At 53.0% G+C, this 27,001-nt stretch overlaps 1 protein-coding gene and 1 long non-coding RNA gene across 6 annotated transcripts; one reads left to right on the forward strand and one right to left on the reverse strand.

Annotated features, from left to right (window-relative positions):
- Positions 1-2,368: 2,368 nt before the first annotated feature.
- Positions 2,369-6,858, reverse strand: LOC114225229 (uncharacterized). Its single transcript, XR_003612521.2, has 3 exons — positions 5,738-6,858; positions 3,699-3,871; positions 2,369-3,242 (listed from the first exon to the last, which is right to left on the reverse strand). It is a non-coding gene; the product is annotated as an uncharacterized LOC114225229 (long non-coding RNA).
- An 850-nt stretch (positions 6,859-7,708) lies between these two features.
- On the forward strand, positions 7,709-26,915 carry PATZ1 (POZ/BTB and AT hook containing zinc finger 1). Of its 5 annotated transcripts, none has more exons than XM_028124645.2 (5): positions 7,709-9,935; positions 11,329-11,392; positions 17,715-17,886; positions 23,811-23,948; positions 25,417-26,915. In XM_028124645.2, exons 1-5 carry the CDS (start codon positions 8,665-8,667, stop codon positions 25,833-25,835), a joined length of 2,064 nt encoding a protein of 687 aa, XP_027980446.1. In that variant the 5' UTR covers positions 7,709-8,664; the 3' UTR covers positions 25,836-26,915. The 5 variants fall into 5 exon arrangements, with proteins under 5 accessions (XP_027980446.1, XP_027980447.1, XP_027980450.1 ...); XM_028124646.2 differs by having other exon boundaries at positions 25,420-26,915; XM_028124649.2 differs by having other exon boundaries at positions 23,876-23,948; positions 25,417-25,548.
- Positions 26,916-27,001: the final 86 nt, after the last annotated feature.

The raw sequence follows: 27,001 nt of genomic DNA on the forward strand, positions 1-27,001 counted from the left end.
TACAACGTGCATAACAATATTCTCGCTAATTTCCCATAAGAACCCCCTAGGTTTGGGGAAGTAAAGTAAATTTACCCCAAATCCCACAGCTGGAAGTGGGTTCAGACCTCTGTCTGACAAGAAACTGATGCTCTTCCTATTTTTTGTCCCTCAGTTGCCAGAAATGGAGTTTCAGAACCAAGTGAGACCCGAAGTCCTGAAGATGTGGGTTATTCCACCACCTTGGCTTTCCAGGTTCTCCAGGTGCATCTTGAAATGTCATGTCTGCACAGATGGGGGCTGGGGAGTCACCCCAGGAAGGAACCTCAAAGAGCTTGGTGATGGTTTTGTAAATGTGAACCATGAATCACAAACTTCTGCTTGTAACCCCACCTATCCTTGCCCCAGCGTGGGATTGAGGTGGATGACCATTAACCAATTTGGATTGACACCCCAAATTCCTGAGCCAGAGTCTATCCCAGGGACCATTCTGCTTTCTCACAGTGTGGTTGCACTGACACAAAGCGCTCAGAAGGAGCCACTGGTTGGATCACACAGCACCCCAAATCTTCAGCTAAAAGCTTAACTCAGTCCAAGCACCATTACCTTTGTTCATGCAAATGGCCCCCTGTTGGACATTTAAATGGTTTCCGGTTTTCATTAATAGAAACAGTGCTCCAGCGAACACTCTTGAACCCACATCGTGAAGCACAGTTGTGCTTATTTCATCAGATTCCTACAAGTGAAATTGCTGGGTCAAAAGGTAAGTGTATTTCTTAGGCTTTTAAAATGTCTCCAGACCACTTTCCAGAAAGTTGCCCCAGTGTACCCTCCCAGCAGTGTGATATGAAAACACTGGGTCCTTCCTTCTAGGCCATCGCCAGCCAGAGTGGCAGGTCGCAAAATATTTGATAACTTGATAGCCAAAAATGATTTTTTGTGTGGTCATTCAACAGATATTTATGAGAGCCATGCACTGCGCTGAACAATGGAGATGCTATTGGGTCAACATAGTGGGAGACCCTGCCTTTGGAGACTGTCTAGTGGGAGAGAACACAACTTAGGGGGTAATTCTTGGGGAAGCTCAGGGCACTGTTGGAAACGTAATAGGACTTAACTAGGAGGGTGTCTGGGGCAGCCTCTTTGAGGAAGCGGCATTTAAGCAGAGACCAATTAGTCCGTTGGAAATAGTACTTAGCTTTTGTAGGCCATTTGTATTTCCTCTTTTGTGAGTCACCTACTGGTGTCCTTTGCACATTTTTTTTCCTTTAGGGCATTCTTTTTTTTTTCCTTTTTAAAAGGATTTTATTTATTTATTTGACAGAGAGAGAGCATAAGCAGGGGGAGCAGGAGAGGGAGAAGCAGGCTCCCCACTGAGCAGGGAGCCTGATGAGGGGCTCGATCCCAGGACCCTGGGATCGTGACCTGAGCCGAAGGAAGACGCTTAACGGACTGAGCCACCCAGGCCCTCCATTTTTTTTTTTTTTTTTTTTTTAAGATTTTATCTATTTGTCAGAGAGAGAGAGAGAAAGAGCACACACAAGCAGGGGGAGCGGCAGGCAGAGGGAGCGCGGGCTCCCCACTGAGCAAGGAGCTCGATATGGGACTCGATTCCAGGACCCTGGGATCATGACCTGAGCCAAAGGCAGCTGCTTAATCAACTGAGCCACCCAGGTATCCCAATTTTTTTTTAAGACTTTATTTATTTATTTGAGAGAGAGAGAGAGACAGAGAGAGTGCCCACACACAAGTGGGGGGAGGGGAAGAGGGCAAGGAGAAGCGGGGACTCTCCCTTGAGCAGGCGTCCCTAAGGGCATTCTTTTTTTTTAAGAAATTTTAAATTGAGGTAAAATGCACATATAAAGGTCACCATTGTAACCATTTTAAAGTGTGCAATTCAGGATGCCTGGGTCGCTCAGTCCGTTAAGCGTCTGCCTTTGGCTCAGGTCATGATCCTGGGGTCCTGGGATCGAGCCCAGCATCAGGCTCCTTACTTAGCAGGGAGCCTGCTTCCCCAGCTCCCTCCGCTGGCACTCCCCCTGCTTGTGTGTGCTCTCTGACAAATAAATAAATAAAAACTTTTTTTTTTTAAGATTTTATTTATTTGACAGAGAGAGAGAGACAGCAAGAGAGGGAACACGAGCAGGGGGAAGTGGGAGAGGGAGAAGCAGGCTTCCGGCCGAGCAGAGAGCCCGATGCGGGGCTCAATCCCAGGACCCTGGGATCATGACCAGAGCCAAAGGCAGACGCCCAACGACTGAGCCACCCAGGCACCCCTAAATAAATAAAATCTTAAAAAAATAATAAAGCGTACAATTCAGTGACATTTAAGTTCATTCACAATTTTCAAAATTAATTTATTTTGAAAAATGCCTAAAAAGCAGTAAAACAAATATCTTGATTTTTTTTTTAATCCACCTTTAAGAACTCCATTGACCTTTAGGATATGAACTCTTTCTCTGTCATCTGTAGTCCGTTTTCTTCAGTTGGCCATTTGTCTTTCGTGTGTGTGTGCGTGTGTGTGAGTTAAGGTCCTGCTGGTGACAAAGAGGCAGGAAATACTGTTGATGATAAACCATGGCCCACAAGAGCACTGTCACCCCCGAAGACCACAGCACAGAGGGCCCTAGATAACCCTGGTGGGGGCAGGAGCAGGAGCTTCTGAGCCTGTGCCTCTTGCAGGGTCTTTGGTGAGGCTCAAAGAGAACAGGAAGAACAGAACAGGCAGATGATTTGCACACTCCTTCCAGTCACAAAGGAAATCCAATTGTCAAGAGAAAGAAAAGAGGCCCAGGTTCAGTGGAAAGAGCCTGGCTGTTGGAGTTAGGGAGGCCTGCACTCAATTTGGACCCCACCCCTCACTGGTGCAGGCTTGGAGGAACCACCTTACTTCCCAGTTACCTCTAAAAAGGGGGCAATCAGCCTACCCTCAGAGGGAGGCTGGCAGGACTAAATACACTGGCACAGGTCACCCAGAGCTACACCCAGAGCTACACTGTCAGCAAGAGGCAGAACTGGAATTTGAACTCCCATCTGTTTGGCTCCTGCTTGAGGTACTGTGATTGTACCATGAATAATCTTGTCGCTATTGTCATTAGAGAGCCAGACACAGGGGCACCTGGGCGGCTCAGTTGGTTAAGAGTCCGACTCTTGATTTTGGCTCAGGTCGTGATCTCGGGGTCATGGCATCGAGCCCCTCATTGGGCTCTGTGCTCAGCGCAGAGTCTGCTTGTCTCTCTCCCTATGTTCCTCCTCCTCTCTCTCTAAAAAAAAAAAAAGAGAGAGAGAGATCGCACCAGACACAGCCCAGCATTGAAGAGAGTCCTCAAAGGAGGTGGGTTAGCTTCACATGCCTTCTAAGCAAGTCCAATAAAGGCAAGTTGAGGGGATGGGTGCCTGACTGGCCCAGTTAGAGAAGTGTGGGACTCTTGATGTCAGGGTTGTGAGTCTGAGTCCCACCTTGGGTGTGGAGAGATTACTAAAATTTGAGAACCTTAAAAAAATAAAGGTGAGTGTGGTGGTTTCTTGTTATCCTGTGGAAACGACAGTGCCTCTCTCCTATGCTTAACTCTATCACTTCCTCCTGTTGTTGGGTCCCTGGCTCATGGCCAATCATTCAACAAGGCCTGGCAGCAGGGTACATGGTCCCAGAAGCAAACCAAGGTCCAGGGGCCACTCTGTCTCATGCATGCTTTCGGCCATTCCTTTCCCTTCCTTACCTGGCCCGTCCTGTTTCTTCATCCGTAAAATGAGAATCCCAGGGTAGGCACCTCATGAGGGTGTTTTGAGAATTACAGAGGGTCAACTCAGTAATGCACTCAGAACCATGGCACGATGAATGTTCTCTGCTTATTATCAATACCCTGTCCCTGTCCTCAGGGAACTTCAAAACCTGTTGGGAAGAAAATACATTATTATGAGACAAGATTATAAAGCAATATATAATATAGGACCCAATTATATTTAAAAAAAGAAAACCCAAATATTATACATATGTAGAAAGAGGAAAAGACCAGAAGGAAATGTTAACAGTGCTTAACTGTTGGTGGTAAAATTACAGAAGATCTTTATTTTTCTTTGTGTTTTCATGTCTTTTCTACATTTTTCTGCAATGCACATATCATTTGCAATCAGAAAAAAAAAATCTCTGTGAGAGCTGAGAGGAGTGAGCTATCACTTGGATCTGAGCTTGTGAGGAGGATGCCCCAGGGGAAGTGGGATTTGAGCCAGGCTTGAAAAGAGGGGAGAATTTGAAGAACTGGGGAGGGGAGCTGGAAAAAAAACCCTTTTTTATTTCTTTTTGTTTTGTCTGTTTCCTCCTCTAGGCTGTGGGCTCCTGGGGGCACCATCCATGGTCTAGCTTGTTCACTGCTGTATCCCTAGCATCTAAAACAAAGAACCCCCAAACCTGGTGCTTAGTAGGTGCTCAATAAATACAGATCTGGTGAGTGAATAACCTTGACAGCTCCGCTTAGCCTGGGAGACAAGGATGCTCTCAGTTCCCTGTCCAGCTGGTGCACTGCCAAAACCGAGGTGCGTGGTTTCCATGGCAACAGAAGAGGGGCCTCGGCCAGCAGCAGGAGGCAGATGCAGGGATTGTGAGCTCTGCATCTTTTCAAGGTGCAGCCTGGAAATTGGGAACATGGCGGTGGGCTCTTTCAACAAATGTTGAGGAAAGGGAAGGAGCTTCATAAATAGGGTTAACTCAGTCCATCACTGTACAGGTCTGTCAAATATACCAATGAATAGTACTTTGGGTCTTTGAAGGAGGGTGGGAGGCTCTTAGTGGGTGGAAGGCTAGGGACCCAGGAAAGATTTGTTCTAGTCTGGACCCTGCTGTGTGACCTTGGAAAGGTTACTTAACCTCTCTGAGCCTCGTGTTCATTTAGAAAATAGGAGGTTTGACCAACTTTAGAATTAGTTATAAAAAGATGTGTGTGGTAAGAATGTAAAATGCTACAACAGTTGTGAAACAGTTTCATTTCTCAAAAAGTTAAACATAGAATTATCATATGATGCAGCACTTCTATTGGTAGGTAAATATCCAAGAGAATTGAAAACAGGTACTAAAACAAATACTTGTACACGAATATTCATAGCAATACTATTCACAATAGCCAAAAGATCATCAGTGGATGAATGGATAAAGATGGTATATCCATACAATGGAATTAAGCCATTATAAGTTATGAAGTACTGATTTGCGCTATGACGTGGATGAACCTCAAAAAACATGCTAAGTGAAAGAAGCCCAACTCAAAAGATCAGATATTGTATGATTCTATTTGTATTAAATATTTACAACAGGCAAATCCATAGAGACCTAATGCAGCTTGGTGGTTGACAGGGGCTGGAAGTGGGGAGGGACTGCCTAATGGACACAGAATTTTCTTAGGGAGTAACGAAAATATTTTGGAACTTGATAGAGGTATCGTACAACATTGTGAATGTAGTATGTGCTACTGAATTACACACCTTAAAATGGTTGATTTTTGTTAGGTGAATTTCACCTCAATTACAAAAGAAAAAAAAAGTGTCCTGCAAGCACACCTTGTAGCCTGAAGTTACAGAATGGAATCTTGGGACCCTAAGAGAGGAACAAAACTGAAGGATGAGTTAGAGATGAATTTGAGAGATCATCACAGCAGCCCTGCCCCCACCCCAATTATACTGCCAAGGTGACATGTAGCTGGGGCCAGAACTGAGATCTAGATCTGTCTCTGGCCACTTCTCCACGGTGGGATCCCAGGTCACTCACTGAAGCTCCCTGAGTCTCAGGCTTCCTATCTGCAGAATGGGGCTGATGCATCTTCTGTTATCCTCACTGCACTGTGGATGAGGGTCCTGAGAGCACTCTGTGAATCCATCTTCATTGGGTGAACCCTCTGGGATGAAGGCAATCATTGGACTGTCTTCCAAGCACCGTACAATGAGAGCCAGTTCCTGGTTCAGGAGGTACTCGTATGGAAAGAGCACACTCTTAACTGGTTAACTGGTTGGATTTGTGTGGCCCTGGGCGAGTCACTCATCTTCCTGTTTCTTCAGCGGTAGAACGTATTTACATCTACCTTAGAGAGAGGATGTGTGCACACCGTAAGCCCTCAAAAATCAGATCCCTTTCCTCTTTCTTTATGGTTCTTGAACACAAATATTGCCGGTTCCTGGGATCTGCCCAAGAATCTCTGAGCTGTGGCTCAGAGAGGATAAGGCAACTAGCCCGAAGTCACACAACTAATTTGGGCTTAGAACATAGATCGCCTGCCTCCAGATAAAGGGAACTTGCCCCAAGCCTCTAACGTATTCTCTCCAACAGGCGTTTGGCACCTACTACGCCCTAAAAAGGGCGGAGGTGTGTAAGGAGAGAGACCCAGCACAGAATTAAATGCTGTGTAGACATGACCTTCGAATCCTCATCACTTCGTGAGACAGGTGCTGCTGTCCCGGGTGTATATATTAGGAAACGGACTGTTTAACAGAGGCTTCATTGCAGCCAAGTGACACCAGAACACACAACCAGAAAGCTGAGGTCTCGAATTCGAACTCCGGTCCAGCCACGGCTCCTCGCCTGGAAGCCCCCCACTGCGCGCATGGCTCCATGCAGTCCAGGCGCGCGGCTGTGGGAATCCCGAGCGGAGCTGGAAGCCGGGACCGTTCATTTGCATGCTAATACCCAGAATGCTTTTCCCCGCACACAGCTTCTCTTAATGGAAGCGCTCAGTTTGGAACCGTGGAAAGTTTGGAACACATACTTTGCTCCCTCTTTGCAACTGTGGGAACTTCCTTCCCGCACACGCGGTGCCTGCAGCCCCGGGCTCCAAGTGGCGGCCGCCTGCGCTTCCCCGGCAGGCCAACCTCGGTACCTAACCCGCACGCGGCAGCATCCCCAGGCCCGCCGGGGACAAAGCGCCCTGGCCTGCCGGCGGGGCCCGTGACTTAAGCGCTCGGCGACTCTCTGGGCTGCGGGCACTGGGGATGCTCCCGGCCCCAGGAGGCTTTACGGCGTTCCCCGGACCCGCCAGTATCCCCGGTTCCCTGGGGATTGCTGGGGTGCGCGGAGACCCCCGTTCCTGTCCATCGCCCTTGCCTCTGTGTTGTCGCCTCCCTGAGCTAGTGACTTCCCGCTCCCCGGGGCACAAAGCTCAGCGTGTGGTGGTCTGAGAAAAAGGCTGGACGATGGCCTTATCTCCCCAGCTCTCCCAGGCACGCAGCCCGTTCGGTTCGGTCAGTGAGCCAGGGTGCAGAAGCAGCTCCGGAGGTTCGGCCTGCCCCCAGCCAGGACCCCGGGCCCTCGCTGGGGTTGCGAGCGGGGAGGCGGTCGCAGGCGACTTCTGGGGATTTCGCGCACCAAAGTGGGGCTCCGAAGGGTAACCGACGCCCGCTCGACTTACGGGTGCACACCACAGGCTGGGGGGGCCCAGGTCTGCACCCCTCGGTCCCTCACCCCTCCCTCCCGTCCGCTCGCCGCCACTCTCGGCGGGGAGGGAGGGACAGTAGGAGCTGGTTTGCTGGCTTGGCGCTTCGTTTGCATTGGTCCGGGGGGGCTGAGACTGTAGCCCCCGGCCCCGCGGGCGGGGTGGGGAGGCGGGGGCCGGACGGGGGCTCAGTCTGCGCCAGCATTGGCGGAGCTGGGGAATGGGGAGGGGGGGCAGGAAGCGGGGGGAGCGGAGCTGCGGGGGGGGGTGTATAAATAGGGAAGGGGGGACGTGCATCCTCGGCTGGGTGAGGGGGGGGCGCTCGGCACAAAGAAAGTGGAAAGTTTGCAGCGCCGGGCGGCCCGGACCAGGGATCCGGGTGCGCACGTGCAGGGCCGGGGGCGCCGGGGGCCCCCCACGCCGAGCTCGCCGTTTCTTTTTTTTTTTCCCTGCAAGCGAGAGGGGGGGTGTTGTTGGTATCGCCCCCTCCTTCTCCTCCCCCCAGGGGTGAAAGTGCAAGAGGAAGTGCAGCCGCTGCCATCTTTCCTCCGCTCCGAACACACGGAGGCCGGGGCCGCAGCGCCGCCGCTCCGCCGCCGCCTTCGCCCGGCCCGGGGAAGGGCCCACCCTGCCGCCGCCACCGCCCGCTCGCTCCAGCGTTCGCCGTCGCCACCGCCCGCCAGGCTCCGGGACCAGGCCCGCGCTGCCGCCCCCCTGCGCGCCCCGCCGCCGCCGCCTTCGCCTTTTGTTTCCTCCGCTCCGGCGCCCCCGCCCCGGCTCGCGCTTTGCAGGGGACGCAGCGCGCGCCCCCAGCGGGCCCGGGAAAAGCCGCGGCGCGCGCGCGCACGCCTGCGCGGCAGACCCCTCCGCCTCCTCCCCGCGCGCGCGCGCTCCTTTTGGCTGCGCGCCGGCGCCGCCTGGCGGGCGGGAGGGGAGGTGGCAGGCGCATTTGCAGGAGGGGCGCACCTCTTTGCTCGCGTACCCCCCGGAGGTAGACCTAGGAAGGGAGGCGGGCCGGCGGAGAGGAGAGAGGAGCGCTCAGTCCAGCAGGGGTGGGGGCAGCTATGTGGGAGGTGGTGCGCCCTGCGGTCTAGACAGACCGATCCGGGCAGGGGGCGTGTGCGCTCGGCGCACCTGCGAGACTACAGAGCCTCAGGCCGGCACGTGTGGGGAGTGTAGATACGTCCGCTGCGCCCCGCTTCTCGCTGCCTAGGGGAAGGGAGGGGGGGCGGGCAAGTGCCGCGGCCCGGTTTGTGGGGAGGGGGCGGCGGCCATGGAGCGGGTGAACGACGCTTCCTGCGGCCCATCGGGCTGCTACACCTACCAGGTGAGCAGGCACAGCACAGAGATGCTGCACAACCTCAACCAGCAGCGCAAAAACGGCGGGCGCTTCTGCGACGTGCTCCTGCGGGTGGGCGACGAGAGCTTCCCAGCGCACCGCGCCGTGCTGGCCGCCTGCAGCGAGTACTTTGAGTCGGTGTTCAGCGCCCAGTTGGGCGACGGCGGAGCTGCAGACGGGGGTCCCGCTGACGTGGGGGGCGCAGCGGCGGCCCCAGGCGGCGGGGCTGGGGGCAGCCGGGAGCTGGAGATGCACACCATCAGCTCCAAGGTGTTCGGGGACATCCTGGACTTCGCTTACACTTCCCGCATCGTGGTTCGCCTGGAGAGCTTCCCCGAGCTCATGACGGCTGCCAAGTTCCTACTGATGAGGTCGGTCATTGAGATCTGCCAGGAAGTCATCAAACAGTCTAATGTGCAGATCCTGGTGCCCCCTGCCCGGGCAGACATCATGCTCTTTCGTCCCCCTGGGACCTCGGACTTGGGTTTCCCTTTGGACATGACCAACGGGGCAGCCTTGGCAGCCAACAGCAATGGCATCGCAGGCAGCATGCAGCCCGAGGAGGAGGCAGCCCGGGCCGCTGGTGCAGCGATTGCGAGCCAAGCCTCCCTGCCTGTGTTACCTGGGGTGGACCGCTTGCCCATGGTGGCTGGACCCCTATCCCCCCAACTGCTGACTTCCCCATTCCCCAATGTGGCATCCAGTGCCCCTCCCCTGACTGGCAAGCGAGGCCGGGGCCGCCCAAGGAAGGCCAACCTGCTGGACTCAATGTTCGGGTCCCCAGGGGGCCTGAGGGAGGCAGGCATCCTTCCATGTGGCCTGTGTGGGAAGGTGTTCACTGATGCCAACCGGCTTCGGCAGCATGAGGCCCAGCATGGTGTCACCAGCCTCCAGCTGGGCTATATCGACCTTCCTCCACCCAGGCTGGGTGAGAATGGGCTACCCATCTCTGAGGACCCCGATGGCCCCCGAAAGAGGAGCCGGACCAGGAAGCAGGTGGCATGTGAGATCTGCGGCAAGATCTTCCGTGATGTGTACCATCTCAATCGACACAAGCTTTCCCACTCGGGGGAGAAGCCCTATTCCTGCCCAGTGTGTGGGCTACGTTTCAAGAGAAAAGATCGCATGTCCTACCATGTGCGGTCCCATGATGGGTCGGTGGGCAAGCCCTACATCTGCCAGAGCTGTGGGAAAGGCTTCTCCAGGTGAGGAATGGTGCCCCCTACCCCATGACCTGTCCTATTCCTGGCTCATGGGACAGTTTCTTGCTTAGATCTGGGGGTGTGGGATTTGTGGGAGGCACTTGACCCTCTAGGGCCACATCAGGTTTGGGAAGAGTATTTTAACGGCCCTGGTTTTGTGGCCCAGAGCTGCTTTCTTTTCCCACAGGGAAGTTCTGTGGCACTAGGCGTGCCCTACTGTCTGTCTTCCTTTGGGCCTTTTGGGAAGGGGCTGGATTCCTCAGGCCACAGCCACGGGGCCTCACCATTCTTCTCCCTGGGCTCCCTTTGTGTTTCCGGCACCAGGCGTGGGGCCCCCTCTGGGGGCGGGAGGCTTTTCCTCCAGCGACTTTCTCTGCTTGAATGGCTGCCCAGGGAGGGACTGAAACAAGTGCATCTGGGACTCCTTACACTCCATGCCACCAAATCCCCCCCCCCCCACAGAGCACTAGCCATCCTGGATGGGCAGACTCAAGATTCGTTCCTCACACCCTCCTGGGATCATGGGGCACAGAGTTCTGCACCCAGAGTCTCTTAGCACCAAAATCTTTGATCTGCTCTGACCTGGTGGCTCCAGAGCCTAACTGAACCCATAGATCCCCTTTATGTTTTCAGGACAGAGAGGAGTTGGGCAGGATATCTTTTTGGAATCACTTTTTAGTGAGCCTGATAGAGAACTGAGGACTTGTCTGGGAGCAGAGGGTTGTTTTGTTTTTCCCCTTGAGACAGTATTCAGAATAAAAGGCTGGTTTTAACTTGCCTGGATACTGAGGACCTTGTGTGTATGTGAACCTACGGATGGAGAACTCCCTTGGAGGGGCCCCAACCAGGAACCAGTCTTACCGGTCAGGCAGTCCCTGCCCACCTGCTCTGGCGGGCATCTGGTTTACCAGCCCAGCTGGGGACCTACGGCTCTATCCCTTGGCCTCTGGGGACTGAATTCCATCCGGGTGGCATTCATTGGCTGCCCTGGTGGGAGAGGCTGGGGGAGGGGAATACTGAGTTTCTAAGGGGCTTTAGTCTGTACAATGAATCACACATACCCCCTCCCAGAAAGGCTGCAGTAAGGCAGTCTTGTCTCATTCTAAAGCCACCTCCTCTGGTCCTAGAAATCGGTTGAGCTTGGTGGGGGGCAGGGCGAACGGGTAGGCAAGGTCAGAGACAAACACTCACTTCCCTTCCCCCTCTAGAAAAAACCAGGACAGAGAGGCCTGGGCCTATGGAGCTGGGTGGTGACTTTGTCTTTGTCATGCTGGGATGGGGAAGAGGGAGTCCCCTCCATCCGTGTGTGTGCAGGTACGGGTGGGGAGTCTGGCCAAGTTTGCGGCCCCATCTTTTGAGGTCTTGTTTTAAAGTCTCTCTTGGTTCTCTTTTCTAGGCCTGATCACTTGAATGGACATATCAAGCAGGTGCACACCTCTGAGCGGCCTCACAAGTGTCAGGTAGGGGTCGGGGCCAGGGCAGAGATGGGCTAAAAGACAACACTGCTGTTCTCACAGCCCGGCCACAAGCCAGCTGATGTGTGTGCTGGGCCGGCTGACTGACCACCACCGCTTTGCACACCTCCCCCTCTGTCCATCCACCCTCTGTCTGCTTTCCTCCTTTGTTCTTCCCCCCGGCCCCCTCCCCCCCACCGCTGGTGTCCCCTCCTTCCTGGTTGCTGGGTCCTGATTCCCACCCTGTCTCTGTCTTCGCTCTTTTGCTTGGCTTTTCCTCTCCTGGCATTTGCCAGCTCCTTGGATGGTGGGCCACATTGCACACATGTCGTCCTGGGGGCACCGGCTCCCCATTGGGCCTGGCTTCTGGTTCCTAGCAGTTTGCAGGAGCCACCATGGAGAGGCAAGGGTTTGTAAAGAGCTCCTGGTGGTCCAGCTAACAGCGCTTCCCCTTGTCTGCCAGGCAGGCTGAACTTCTGGGTCCCCTGAACTTAGGGCACGAGGGGTGCAGCAGGAACAACAGTGAAGGAGGATAGAGTGGATGGTCTTGATTCTTTGAGCACTGGCACCTGTTTAAGCCACTCTGAGCCATGTGTGCAAACAGCCAGGGCTTCTAAGGACTGGAGAGCAAGGTGGTTTCCTCTCCCTGTGAGCTCTTTGTGTAGCAGTAAGGTGTAGGGAAGGCTGGGCAAGATTCTCACCCTTGGTTTGTCTGCTTCAACAAGATCTGGGGGCCCTGTGGTACCCAAAAAATTGAATTTCCTCTCCTGGCCCCTGAGCATTCCTTCCTGTGTGGATGGAAAACACCGGTATCTTCTCCTTGGCTATCCCCCTTCCTATGCCAAGTTCCCACCATCTGAGGGGGAGACAGAGTGGTGGGGTGCTTGTTACAGTCTCTGGTAGGATAACCTGCTTCTCTTATCCTGTTGGTGGCAAGGAGGGAGGGTTCAGGGAGACCTGCAGGGAGGAATGGACGTGCTGTAGGTTGGGCAGTGAGCCCCCAGGGGCCAGGTGTGGACGGTGTTCACAGCCAGCCAGGCTAGGTGGCCTCCCCCGAGGACGACGACCCAGGGTGGGCATGCTGGGATCCGTCTGTGCCTCGCTGCCTTCTCTCTGTCTCTGATTTTCTAATCATGGAGCACATTCTGACTCTCCCAGGTAGCGTGCTGAGCAGCCTGGCAGAGTAGGAGGAGCCCAGAGGGCAGTGGGGGCGTGCCCAATGGCCTGGGGGGGTAACCTGCACTCTCTGCCCTTTTTCCAGGTGTGGGTTGGGAGCAGCAGCGGCCTGCCGCCCCTGGAATCTCTTCCTAGCGACCTGCCATCATGGGACTTTGCCCAGCCTGCTTTGTGGAGGTCGTCCCATTCGGTTCCTGACACCGCCTTTTCCCTTTCTCTAAAAAAATCATTCCCAGCCCTCGAAAACCTGGGCCCAGCACACTCCAGCAGCGCTCTCTTCTGCCCAGCCCCGCCGGGATATCTGAGGCAGGGCTGGACTGCCTCAGAAGGCAGCCGGGCCTTTACCCAGTGGCCTGTAGGCTAGCCTGGGCCTCCCAGAGAGGGTTTTTCTGTGGAGGGGAACGGGAACGGCGGTTGCTCTGAGACCCCTGCTTTTGGGAGAGGCCGGCAAAATGGTTCCTGCCCACCATGCCCAGCTCCTTCCTGTGTTATTTGGAGTCTTTCCCAGCTCAGGGACCCCAGGAGTAGTAAGGAGCTCCTTTCTGGGTCCCCCCCACAGCCTCCAGGTTTCTTTCTGGGTTCTCTTGTCTTTTTCTCCCCCTTTAACAGATGGCACCCCTGGGTATCTGTCCTTGCCTGGGTGATTTTAGGGGTCGGTGCTTTCCCAAGAACCAAGTCACGGACTTATGTGCTTCCCCTCTCCTAGCATCACCTCCTGCAAGGTGTGGGGTTTCTAGAATGGGGCTTGGCCACCCCTCCCCCCACTCTAGGGGTGAATCCCCTCCAGAGGAGAATGGAGCAACTCCAACTGGGTCAACCCATGCTGCCCTCTTCCCTTCCCACTCAGACAGGTCCTGCTTTCATTTCTGGCTAATGAATTAGACTTCTGTGTTTTTGAGGTTTACTAGTAGGTCTGCTCAGGAATTAGACTAACCAGTAGCTTTATATTGGTTCACCCCAATATACGGCTTTGGGGGCTGATAAAGCAGATGTAGACCCCCCCAACCCGGATCCCAGTGATATGCCCTTTAGCCCCCGCAGCCTCCGCGGGGATCACAGGAGTGATGATAAAAGTTTTCATTCTAACATTTGAGGCTTTGTGTGTTTTGTCCTTGGTCTCTGTCATAACACTGACATCATTGTCCCTCGGTGTACGGTGTACGTAAGGAGCCCACTCCTGCCTTGCCCCTCCAACACACAGACCTGCTGGCCCCACCTCCTGCCCATTAGCCAGAACTCCCCTAATGATGACCCAGCAGGCGAAGACATGCTGGCTCTCATGCTCAGTTAAACAGCAGGGGCATCTGTTTTGCATGGTGTGTATTCTGAAAGCATCAGAGGTGAAGAGATGGCCCGTTGGGAGTTGGTTCCCTGGGCAAGAGCTGGGCACGGGCTTATACCTCTCCACCCTTCCTGATGCCACAGATGACAAAAAGGGCCAGTTACAGACACTGGTGCCACAGCTTGAGTGAAAAGACCATCTGAATGTTGGGGTATGAAGCCTCAGGGTTGTCAGTGACACACAAATCTCAGGGCTTGGCCTGAGTGTCCTTAACTGGCTCAGATGCCCTCAGGCGCTGCTGGCTTAGTGACCACAGTGAGGCTGGGACATTTCCCCCACATGGAGTTCAGCCTGAAGCCAAGAGACTACAGCAACTCAAGACCTCTCCCATTACTTGCAGTGGCCCCACTTCTCGGGCTAGTTGGGGGGTGGTTTGGGCTGGAGGACAGCTCACTAGAGAAGGAGTGAACTGAAGTGGGAACAAGGGAGCTGACAACCCCCAAGAAGAAAGGGGCCAGTGAGGCCAATGGCACTCGGCCTCCATGTATTGCCCTTAGACTTTTCCAGGGCTATAATAAAAAAGACTGCTTGAGACCACACCCCCTTTCCCCCCACCTCCAGGCTGCCAGACTTCAAAGGCCACCAAAGGTTGGGTGTGTGCTAGTGTCCCTTATATCATTTGGGCCCCATTCCTGAGCTGCTCAACCCTTGGGGAAAAAAGCTTTAGGCATTCTGGGATGGGGAGAAACTATTTGGGGAGTGAAGGGAGCATGACTGGGACTCAGTATTGAGTGGGGAAGACCAGAAGAGACCTAAGCTCAGGGTGGCTGGGCTGGGACCTGGCAGTTGTGCTCTTGATAGCAACAGGCTGCCTGTGCACAGGGCAAAGTGGTGGCCATTCCGAACATCAGGGGTGATCAGAGCATGCCATGCTGGCTCACTCCTGTCCCATCAGGGTTGCTTTGTCTTCTCTCTGTCTCCAGGATGAGAAGTGCCTTTCTCCGGAGTGGCCCCAGTATACAGATTCTAGGTGTCCCCTTCTTTGAGATCTGTCTCTCCTTTGGCCACTCTTCTGTGTCATGTAACCAGGCTCTTTGTGTTCTGTGTTGTCTGAACTTCTGACAGGCCTAGACTCGGGCTTGTACACTTTGACAATTCCCCCACAAAAAACCTTGGGGACTGCAGCCATGAAGGGTCAATTTTGGCTCAGAGAAGCCAACTCCACCTTGGCTTTGTAATACAGTGAAAGTTTTTGTTGTGTTTGTGGGTTGTTTTTTTTTTTTTCCCCTAGCAGCAGATTTACATTCCTAATTATGTTTGCTCAGGCTAAAGTTAGCTTTCATTCCTTGAGAGATAATCAATGGAGGAGGGGATGGGGGAAGTCAGCTTGGTCTGGGATTTTAATTTTGCTTAGCTAATCCCTCAAATGGATAATCCACTTGTGGATAATTGAGGTTTGGCTGTCTATTATCTTTAGGTAGCACAGTATGACAGGCAGTGCTTCAAAGGACAGACCCCAAAAGGAGGTTGGCAGGAGAAACAAGGCGTCGCTTTCACATCTCTCTAGTGGCGCCTCTCCCGGGGACTGCAGAAGATGGAATTCTGAATGTGTGCTTTCACCGCATTTTCTTACACCTGGTCCATGTTTGGCTCCTTTGAGTTCTTAGGCATAGACCACACTGCCTCTCATTGTTGGAGGGCTGGTCCTCAGGTCACTGGTTGGCAAAGCTGGTGAATGACCCCCAGATAATTTGTCAGGTGCACCCCTCTCCCCCCAGGGTATTTTTGGCAGCCTTTGCTCTGGTTTGCAGGGCCACTGGGCTGGGTGGAAGATGGAATTTTCCCCCCACTGTCATCTGTGATTGGGTCAAGAGGTCCCTGACTGAGGAGGGGCCCACCGGTGGCCATGAGACCAAGCACCCAGAATGCTTCCTGAGTCACCTAAGTGCTCGAGAGTTTCTCTGCAAAATGCCGTCACTCTCCCTTTCAGGGGAGTCCTGGCCGCCGCGCACACTGTTAAAAAGTATCCATACCTTTCCCACCGGAAACTCTCCCTGCTGAGTCTGGAAATGGGAAAAGCGCAGGCTCAGGCTGGTTCACATCCCAGCCGGCCTGGATCCCCTCCAGGCCTCTGTCTGCCCAGCTGTGGAGTGGGGAAGGGAGGAAGACCTCAGGGAAGCCGCAAGAGCAGGGAGGGTGCTGGCCTGCCTGGCAGCGACAAGGTTTTGACTGCTGCTTCCTCTGGTAGCTGAGTCGTGTGCTTCGGGCCAATCATTCTCCAAACTCAGCTTCCTCATTTGTCAAAAGAATCAACTCAATGCATGAAACAGATAAAGGCAGTGTTTCATTAGCATAAGGTGTGCTGTTCAGATGTGTAGCAGTCACTTAGAGACAATGACAGAGCAGCAGAGCTGGCCCTGATGCTCACAGACATTTGGGATTGGAGCAGGAACAGCAGAATCTTTGGCCTCCACAGTATCGCATACACTGGCTTCTTGCTTTGACCATATACAGTAAGGAGATAAACATTTGTACGGGGTGATGGTGTTCAGACATTTACCTTGAGGTCCTGGGATCTCAGGAGGTGCTTCTGTTAAACAGAGACGGCAGGAGCAGCTCCATTCTAGTGAGTTAAGGGGTGATGGGTCTTCTCCAGTGGGTTAACATTCCCTCTGTAATGCACTTAAAGGGGAATGTTGCTTTCTTGTGGGAGTTCTAAAATAGTAAACACACACACACAGAAAAATTAGTCAGACTTGACATGAACCTCTGAAACACCTCCATGGAACCAAAATAGTTTTGAAAGTCTCCAGGCTGAACTCCCCCAATGACTTCCCTGACATTCTGTGACCTCCAAGGCTGGGGTGCCTGGGCAAGCCCCTAGATGAGGAAGGGCCGTTGGAGGTCAGGGACTGAGACTGAGTCAAGGCCTCAGGGACGGAAAATGCCTGGGGACCTGGGGCTGCCTCCCAGGGTGCTAGTGCTGACCCTCAGCTCCTGAGTCATCCTCTCCTGGGGACAGGCTAGGAGTTGGTGCTCACACCACGGTTTTCTATGGCCACATTCTCTCGGAGGGTAGTAACACAGCCTGCCTCAGAGGGCTCCTGTAAGAATGGATTGCATGAGATCAGTGCCTCTGACAGGCTTATCATGGCGCCTGCCTGGCATAGAATGCATGCTCAGTCGATGTGGGGTGGTATCGTTCTTGTTATTTCCAGCACTTCCGCAGCTTAATGTCCCACAAATGCTTCTGAATCGTGGCCTGCCTTCGCTCTGCTAATTCTCACATTAGCAGAATCAACGCTATCGTTTTAGGGGCTGCTTTCTCAATACAAACTCACAAGAATATTATAAGGAGTAATCTCTGTGCTTTGTCCTGCCTTTCCTTTCCATTTCCCTGTGGCCAAAACTAAGGTCACTTTTGAATAAAGTGGATAAACTGAATTCTTTGCATAAAGCAAGTAGGGAAAACCCAGGATGGAGGACAGGAAGACGGATCTGTTCATATGCCAGCTTCTATACGTTCACTCACAGTCAGTGCAACTAAAGTCAACTCATGTTTAAGAACAAATGCCTCATCTCTATTTCGTAAAAGAGTGTGACACTTAGTGTACCATGTTCTGGGCATGCTGCGGTGGCCATTTGGAACCAATAAGCCCAACTCAGGTGTCTCATGAGGAGGAATCATGGGAAGTGAGAGCAGCTTGCTTGCCTTCTGGGGAGGAAGTGTAGGCCACAGGTAAAGCTCTCTTTATACAGGGATTCCAGGTGTTGGCCGTGTGAAACAGTTTTTGTTTCCCTGCTGTGCTCGGTGGGGAGTCAGGAGTGTAGTGCGTTTTCCCCTCATCCTCTTTCCCTTTCTGCCCTCAGACCTGCAATGCTTCTTTCGCCACTCGAGACCGTCTGCGTTCCCACCTGGCCTGTCATGAAGATAAGGTGCCCTGCCAGGTGTGTGGGAAGTACTTGCGGGCAGCTTACATGGCAGACCACCTGAAGAAGCACAGTGAGGGGCCCAGCAACTTCTGCAGTATCTGTAACCGAGGTAATCTCCCTGCTATTTCCTCACTCCCAGGGGCTAGGCCTGAGCTTGTGTGGGAGGCCAGGGGTGTCTTGATCACCTTGCCTCAGACTCCACTCCTTGCACGGCCGGCCCTCCCTTCCCACTGAACGATAAACACCTTCATCACCCAGCTAGCTATACCTCTTCCTTCCCATCCTTGGGATGCTTGGAATAGGAGTTCCCAGGGGATCAGCAAGTGGGAACGGAAGGAGAGTGTGCCGTTTCCAAGCCTGGGCTCATTAACACATGTGCTGTGTGGATGGCACGATTGGATACATTTCGTAGACACCACTGAACTACTGAGGTCGGTGGGAGAGTCATTAGGCCCCAAGAGGTGGGAGAAAAGGGGTCCTGCTTGAGAGCTTTTGCTGGCTGATTCACTGGCATGTGAAATTCAACAACCAAGGAAGGAGGTTGAGTCTGGAAATGGACAAGGGGCAGAAAGTTTCTAACAAATGGTCGGAAAAGAGCCCAAACCCAGGTAGACTGTGGTCTTGATGAGACAGGAAAGTGGAAGGTGCTCTGCGCAGGACAGCATGCTTGAGGCCGAGGTTGGCCTAGGTAGAGTCTGGCTCTGTGGCCCCAGTGCTGTGTTGATGGAGTCAGGCCTGCCCCTGAGCTTCCGCCAGGGCTTGTTGGTGGTTGGAGGGCTAAGGTTTGTGCTGTGCAAGCACAGTGTCAGTGGAGGAGGCTTGCGCCGGATCTGTGCGGAAGGAGGTCGGGGCAGCCGTCTGTGGTGGGTGTGAAGATGCTTCTGCACGATGCGCTTGCTTTGGCCAGGTGCGGACGTTGCTGGGAAGTCCTTTCTCCTGGGACAGTTTTGTCCCAATGCCTCTGTAAGTCTTGGGTATGGCTTAGTGGATTGAGTACTGAACTGGAGTCAGGGGACCCAGGGTTTAGTCCACACCCCTCCTACCTTGCCCTACTCTGACCTTGAGCTCTCCCTTCCCCTTTCTAAGCCTCCCAGTTTCTTTATCACTTAAAAGGGGTTAAGAACACCTCACCTTGCCCACCTCACAGGGTTGTCGTGATGATCCCAGGAGACAAGGTAGGTGAAAGTTCTCTGAACTCCCCACAAGGAGCTGCACACTTGGGAGGTCCCGTCCTTACACTCTGTAACCATGTTGGGAAAGACACAGCTCACTGACTCTCTGGTTTAGACCAGGCACAACACCCCTGCAGTCCTTGGCTGGAATCTTTGGGTGCCTGTGCTGTCTCCATGTGCCCTGAGGTCACTGGTGGAGGAAGACTGCAGAGTAGCTGGATGTTCTTGGTGCCCTGGAGCTGGGTCCCTCCCTGGGATTGCATACCTGGGGTTTGCCATGAAGCCCCCTGGATATGGATGTTTGTACCACCAGGAAACCTGCTGTGAAAGCAGGGAGGTGGTCATAAAAACTGCTGAAGCGTCTGTCCTATTTTCTGACACGTCAGTCGAACCCTTCCTGGCAGGAGCTTCCCCTGAGTAGTGAGCTGTGGGGTTGTGCGTGTAAGGAGTTATCAGGCTGTGGCTGACCATCTTGACTGTGGCTGCCCCAGCTCTAGAAAAAGATGGTTTCTTATCTTAATTCATCCTAACCCGGCTTCCTGACAGCACCCCTTCCCCGCCACCAGTGCCTCACAAATAACTAAACCGGTGCTGTCAGCAGGTGCTTGGTCAAATTTTCAAGCCTGAGGTTCTCCATCTGAGAACTGAGGTCAGAGACCAGAGGCAGGAAACCGGTGAGAGTGGAGAAGGATGTTAATGACAAAACTCAGAGCCTAGCTCAGATTGCAGAGTGGGGCAAGAACTGGACAGGAGACCCAGGGCCACAGCCCCTGGGGGCCCAGCTCAGGAGGAAAGAAGAGCTGAGAGCAGCAGGGAACAGCAGGGAAAGTCGACCTAGTTCGGAGATAGCTGATGTGGCAAAGCCAACTACTGTTGTACGTCATGACTTGGGTCGCAGCCACAGGCCCTGTGACTGGGCTCGGGGAGCCAGAAGAGTCAAACCAGAGCCCACCTTTTCTCAGTAAAGCCAAGCCTAGATCTGGATCATAGGCTGAACACCTCTGGGTCCCAGAGTCAGAATGGGAAGTCCCATTCCTCCAAGAAGACAAAAGAGGGCTCTGGTCCAGTCCTTCCTAGGCATACAAAGAGAAGAGCAAACAATTTTGGTCTTTATCAGAAGAGAAGGAACAGGATTCTACTTCAAGACTCATTTATTGGGCAGAAATAGGAGGAGATGACTCCTGAGGAAAAAAAAGAAAAAGAAAAAGAAGAGGAAGGTAGTTTGTTCGGGAAGAGAAGGATACCAAAGACATCAAGCCCCTGGAATCAGAATGCAGCAAACTCTGGGTCACCCTTCACCCTGCCCACCACCAAGGCTGTGATACAGGAGGAGGTGCACAAATAAAGGAATGTACTTACCGGGGCACCTGGGTGGCTTAGTCGTTAAGCATCTGCCTTCGGCTCAGGTCACAATCCCAAGGTCCTGGGATCGAGCCCCCATCGGGCTCCCTGCTTCTACCTTTCCTACTCCCCCTGCTTGTGTTCCCTCTCTCACTATGTCTCTATCTATCAAATAAATAAAATCTTAAAAAAAAAAAAAAGAAACGTACTTACCTCCGTAAGGGTTCAAGCAAAGGCTGATGTCAGCTAGATGGTCAGATGTTTGAGGCTGGATCCGGTGCCCTTTGAACCCCTTCAATCCCAACAATTCTCAAGCAGTCAACTTAACTGCTATAGATCTGCCAGTCTTTGCCATACAAACGACTCTTCCCCATGAAGCATGAAAAAGAACAGAGGCAGCCTGGCTGCTCTCACAACACTTTTGAGACAGATGACCTTGTCTTTGTCCTAGAGACATACCAGGATGTGGGGCATACCATCTGTAGAGGAAGATTATTTGCAGTGGAAGGAGTTATGATGGCTAGAAAAGGTGGTTTACTCATTTGCAAATCCAGGAAATGAGTTGAGTTGAATGGTGGGAAGGAGAGAAGAACCTGGTAGATCACCATGATTTTCTTCCTTACTTTTTAAATTTCTGTAGCAGGGCCTTTGTATATGCACATGTACTGGTATGAGAAAGAGGGATAGCTTATTGGAAATCTGCCTTTGACAGAGACAACATCTGAACTCAAACGTCATTGCTTAAAGGTAGAAGAAGCCTTCTCCCTTGTCAGAGATGAGCACACAAGTTATCACCCGTGCCAGTCATGGACACAGACAGCCTGCCATACCCCTGGACTGAGCTGGTACAGACCTACTTAGTGCCTCCCTCCAGCACAGCTCTGTTGGGCATGACCCCATCAGGGTTTGGACAAGAGGAAGGCAGTCCCTGACCCCTGTGTGGATGTGAAACTTGCAAAAGGAGATTTGCTTCTGGAGTGCGAATTGCAGTGTACCTACCAAGGAAGAAAATGCAGTGGAGGAACAGTAGCCTTTGGTTGTAAATTCTTCATCTTTGGAGTGCGAGGGAGGGTGAATGACTTGTTGGCTGTAGTGAAATCACATGTGTGCTCACTGTCTTCATCGTTCTGGTGCCTGAATCAAGCTGCCTCTTTGGTTCTTGGTTAATCAGTGGTGAATGGGCAGGTGAGTTCAGAATTCCGGCTAAACATTTCTGAATTCAAAGATAGGTTCTTTTCAGAAACTCGACTTCTGTTTTATCCCAACACTTGGCTGCTGAGTTGCTCTGTGTTTAAGTTCTGGGCTTTAAGTGGCAGCTGTGGATCCACTCCTACCACCCTGCCATGTGGTTTCGCTATAGATAGTACAGTCTGCAGCTGGGGTAAAGTCAAGTGTTCCTCAGACTGTTTTTCAGGAAAACACAGCAAATTTTCATTGAGCGTCTGCTGTATTCCCCTACTAGAGCTCTCCCCACAAGGAGTAAATATAATAATTCCTGGTGCTCCTTTCCTCCTTTCCTGTTCCCTTTAATCTCAGTGGACCTGCCCTGGTACACCATGGAGAAGGCTTCACACCACTTCAGAGGCTCCACAGGGATTAAAAAGCAAAAGAAAATCCCTTCCAAAGTGGAGTCATGGTGTCTTTGGAAAGTCCTGATATCTTATGCTGGTTGCCAGGGGCCACAGCACCAATCCCAGGGGCAGGGCTAAGGTCCTCTTTCCTGTTAGCCTTGTCTCCTCATTCCTGACTGCAGCCTCCCTCTTAGGGATGTTTATATGGGACCTTCTTAAGCCAGCTGGGTCTATAAAGTAGCTGCATCAGGAAAGAAAGGAAAATTCACTCAGTCCCCCTTCCCTCCAAAACCACCAACTGCCATTGCCAGGGGAGTGTTTGTTAAATAAGCTTGCCACAGGTTAGCTCCTGTCTGTTAGCAGCTTCCATTCTAACCCACCAATATGGCAGAGAAACACAGAAGTGTAAATGGTGATAACGAACCTACTGCCAAAATCCAAGGGATGATTCCAGGGCCAGGGCCCATTGAAGAGTCTGCTCAGAGCTTAAGGACCACATGGTGGCACAGGGTCCTGGGGTTGGAGGCCAGGCACTGCCATCTAGTAACCCCACATGTGACTGCAAGTTTCTTAACCTCACCAGCCCTCTTTGTTTCTTCATCTGTGAAACAGGTATACTCATAATTCCCAGCTCATAGGGTGGGTGGCTGGGGTAATTCTACAGAAGAATGCATGCAGCGTGCTGGGCCCTGGCACACCACTATCACTTGCTAAAAGTGAACCTTTATTACTGTTCCAGCAGCATTTGAAAGGCCATGCCAAATCAGATTTTTTAAAAACAAGTCTCGTGCAGACATTACACAGTACTCTGCAGCCTCTGACCTGTTAAGCATGGATCCCACTGTTATCCTAGGACTGTAATTTTCAAGGGGAATAAAAGCACTTGAGAATGTGTCAACCACATCTGGAGTAGATTAAAGGGCACTAGCGCTCCAAGTGGACCTTATGTTAAAACGCTTCAGATCCTGCTGAAGGCATGTTCTGATCCTTGACCACGGTAGAGTTGGATGACACAACTTCCTGCAAAACCCAAGTCAGTATCCTTTGACTGGCCTACCTGGTTTCATGTCCTCAGACTTGTGGCTGGTGTGGAAATTGACCCAAGATCTTCTCTTCCCAGCCTGAGATACCACCTGGCTCAAACTGACCAGAGCATCTGGGTTGGGCTGCTGCAGTTTCAAGATCGCTGGATTGCCCCTCCTCCAAAACAAAGACAAAGATTATGTTTCTTCCTTAATTGAACCTGATGGATGCTCCAAAACCAAACCAAAAAGATGACTATGAATAAGATCTGACTGAGCCTCTTTAAGTTGCTATTTCTTTTGTTCCTCAAAAGGTCTGAAGAGTTATTAAATCCAGTTATTCTGAAAGTGAGAAAGTAGCAAAATAGAACATGTCCTGCTAGATAGAAGAAGGGAGACTCCTGGAGGCATTCCTTTGGGATTTCATCTTGCCTCCATCCGGTTTGTTGTGCAGTTTACTTTTACACGTGTTAAGCAGGCATTCTGTTGGCTGGAGTCCTGCAGCTGCCCTTGAGCCTCATGACTTTTCTGACGACATTTCTAGCCATGGTCTCTGCAGCTGACCTGGGGCTGTAGCACATCTTCTCCAACCGTTCACTACTGAGGCACCAAGCAAGCCTAGAGGCATTTGGCCTCTGGCCCTGGCAGGAGCAGGATCTCAGGCCACCCTTCCAGGCCGCCGGCCTCGGTCCTCCACCGCAGCCTTGCAGAGCGGGCTCTGCAGAGAAGCCGATTCGAGGACAGTGCCACCCATCCTGAGCCAGGGGGCTCCTGTGGTTGCAACCGTTTTTGAGCCAACAAGGGGGCCCCTTCTAGGTGCAGCTGACCTGGGAATGCTAGCCAGAGCGGCCAGAGGAGAGGCGTGGGGGAAGCAGAGAGGTATCTCTGTGCTGGCCGCGGGATCTCATCTCCTTTTGTCTTGTTTAGGTTTCTCCTCTGCCTCCTACTTAAAGGTCCATGTTAAAACCCACCACGGTGTTCCCCTTCCCCAGGTCTCCAGGCACCAGGAGCCCATCCCGAATGGGGGAGCAGCGTTCCACTGCGCCAGGACCTATGGCAACAAAGGCAAGCGACCCCTTGCTCTGCACTTTGCTTCTCTGCGCAGACTGTGTTGTGGGGGCGCTGGGCCGGGCGTGGGGAGGCGGGAAGGCTGCCGGCTTGCTGGCCGCCTCAAGGAGGCTCTGAGATCTGAGTGGCAGTGGCCTCCAGGACAAAAGTCACAGTGGGTATCTCACTCCAGGGCAGTGAGTGAGGCTTTAGGGCACTGCCGAGATCCAGCCCCCGCCTCCTCTTCCCCAGCCCTCCTCCCTTGCTCCTGGTCAGCCCCCACTGCAGGGGGGCCCTGCAGGGATGCCCCGGGCCCAAGGCTGGAAGAGGAGCCCTGCATGATGAGTCACTCTGGGCCTATCCATTGCCTGTGGCCCTTTAAGGATGGTGTGGAGCTGTGGCTGAATGCTTTCTTTTCCTTCCACCCTGTGGGCAAGGGGAAGCCAAGGGCTGGCTTCCCCCTCCACAGGGGTGACTGGTTGCTGTGAGCGGCCCTTTCTGGAGGGCCTCTGGCTGCATTTGTGAGATGCATGGCGATAAATGAGCTACGTGACTGCCTCTGACTTGGAGTTGGTCTACAGAGAGCTCCCTAGGCCCCACCTTCACTTGTTGATTCAGGGTGTTCTGTGGTATTTCACGTTGTTGCCCTGGGGATGATGCCAGGGGCTTGGCAGATGGCAGAGATGGCATGCTCCACGCTCCCATCACAGACCTCCCTTCCCGGCATGGCTCTTTGAACCCAGGTAGGAAGCTGCTGATTGGTGGAGGACTGCAGTGTGGGCAGGGCAAGGCAAAGCAATGAGGATTGCCTTGAGGCCCAGCTTGTCCTGAGCCCTGTGTGGGGACAGTCAGCTGACTGAGTTGTTCGAAGTTGCTTTTTAATCTCTATGCTTTGGCCGCTTGGCCCTGGATAGGTTTTGGCAGAAGGAAGGCGGTAAGGGCAGGGCTTGTGTTGGCAGCATTGGGCAAAGGATTGGCTTCTGTCTCAGCCATCAGGGGGTCTGCTGGGTTGAGGACCTCTCGGCTCTGGTTCTGCCTTGCTAGGGTGCAGCTAGTCTGGTGTGGAGGTGAGGCCATTGATATACCTGCTCAGCATCATCAGAACAGCCGTCTTACCCCCAGGGGCAGCCAACAGAGCGCCCAGGAGCTGGGGGTCTCTTGAGTTGTTCTGGGTGGAAGCAGTGGAGGTCCCCTCTCCATACCCTCTTCCTCGAAGCAGGCTGAGATGGTGGTGAGCCATACACGTGCACCTGCATGAAGAGTCCGCGGCGAGGGAGGCTGGCAGCCCCAGGGCCCTGCTGTCTCACCCCCATAGGCACACCAGTCTCCCAGACCGACCAGCTGAACCTCCGGGGGTTCTGCCAGGGCGGTGGCTGGCCATCCGCTGCCCTCCACAGGCCTGTGAGCTGGCCCTTCCCGACCCCTCCAGGAGGGGGCATCTCCAAAGCCTGGCCTCATCTGTCCTGTGTGTTTTGTTTTTTCCTAGAAGGCCAGAAATGCTCACATCAGGATCCGATTGAGAGCTCCGACTCCTACGGTGACCTCTCGGACGCCAGTGACCTGAAGACGCCCGAGAAGCAGAGCGCCAACGGCTCCTTCTCCTGCGACATGGCAGGCCCCAAAAACAAAATGGAGTCTGATGGGGAGAAGAAGTACCCCTGCCCTGAATGTGGGAGCTTCTTCCGCTCTAAGTCCTACTTGAACAAACACATCCAGAAGGTGCATGTCCGGGCCCTCGGGGGTCCCCTGGGGGACCTGGGTCCTGCCCTTGGCTCACCTTTCTCTCCCCAGCAGAACATGTCTCTCCTCGAGTCCTTTGGGTTTCAGATTGTTCAGTCGGCGTTTGCATCATCTTTAGTAGATCCTGAGGTTGACCAGCAACCCATGGGGCCTGAGGGGAAGTGAGGCAGATGCGGTGTCCCCACGGAAATGGCCACCGGGGACTGCTGAGAAATGCTGTGAATGCGGAGGAAAGTAATGTCTTTGGGTTCTGTAGCTGAGAGATTTTTATTCGTTTTTAACCCCCCCTTGCCCCCACCCTATCACCCCACCCACCCCCACTCTACCACCCATCCCCTCAGTGGTCTTTAGAAATAGATTCTCATCTGATACTCTGCAGGAATATCTGCGAGACCTGGTATGGGATAAGGGCAGAAAACACTACATAGGCCTCCAAGGCAACACCAGTCCCGGTTTCTTTAATGGGCGGAAGCTGGAATTCCTGGTGCTCAGTTCTTAGTGACCCCAATTCCAAACCCACACCTGACGACATTCTGGGACCTCAGTGATTTGGGTCCCCTCCCCCTTCTCATATCCTTCAAGAGAAACCACATTAGGGTCTCCACACACTTATACAATGCTGATGCCCAACTGTTTTCAAGGAAGCTGGAAGCCTACAGCATCCCATGGACCATGGGGTGAGTGCCCTCTGAGAGCCCCTGAGCTTGACCCTTGACCTGGAGGGCCCCAGACCTTTCTGAGCCCTACCTGGAGGCTGGCATTTTGCTACTAGGACAAGCTCAGCTATTGAGGACACCCCCACCCTAAATTCCAGTTCTTATGTGATTTTAACCATTCAACTTGCTGTTGGGTTTTAATTCTCTAATTATTATTATTGTTATTATTTTTTAGGACCAGTTGTAGTGAATTGCTACTGAAAGCTATCCCAGGTGATACAGAGCTCTTTGTAAACCGCAGTCACACGTTAGGGTTAGTATTAAACTTTGTTTAGATGTACCATAATTAACTTGGCTAGTTGATTGTTTGAAGTCTATGGAAGAAATAGTTTTATGCAAAATTTTAAAAATGCCAGTCTGGTCAGGGAGGTGTAGGGGGTTTCAATGTTGTTGGTAGCCAGGAAGGCAGGAGAGCTGGTAGGTGGGGACATTGTGTGCCTCGGCCGTGTCACATGTGAGCAGGCCCAGGTTGACCTGGTGATGTGAATTGATCTGATCAGACTATTAAAAACGTTAGTACATTAATCTACCTGCTCCCCTGAGTCCGGTTTTTCAGCCACAGGTGGGGGGCCCTTTGGGACCCAGAGGGTGGGCACCTGGGGTGGGGGTGGGATC

Source organism: Eumetopias jubatus, unplaced genomic scaffold, assembly GCF_037043125.1.
Source record: "Eumetopias jubatus isolate StellerSeaLion01/CBP00866 unplaced genomic scaffold, mEumJub1_p1.0 scaffold_16, whole genome shotgun sequence".
In the NCBI taxonomy this organism is placed as follows: Eukaryota; Metazoa; Chordata; class Mammalia; order Carnivora; family Otariidae; genus Eumetopias; species Eumetopias jubatus.

Excerpts from the sequence above, each read along its gene's own strand:
- PATZ1 (XM_028124645.2), top strand. The coding sequence starts at position 8,665 with ATGGAGCGGGTGAACGACGCTTCCTGCGGCCCATCGGGCTGCTACACC. Across the intron at positions 9,936-11,328 it reads TGTGGGAAAGGCTTCTCCAG|GCCTGATCACTTGAATGGAC; the intron begins GTGAGGAATGGT and ends TCTCTTTTCTAG. Across the intron at positions 11,393-17,714 it reads AGCGGCCTCACAAGTGTCAG|ACCTGCAATGCTTCTTTCGC; the intron begins GTAGGGGTCGGG and ends TTCTGCCCTCAG.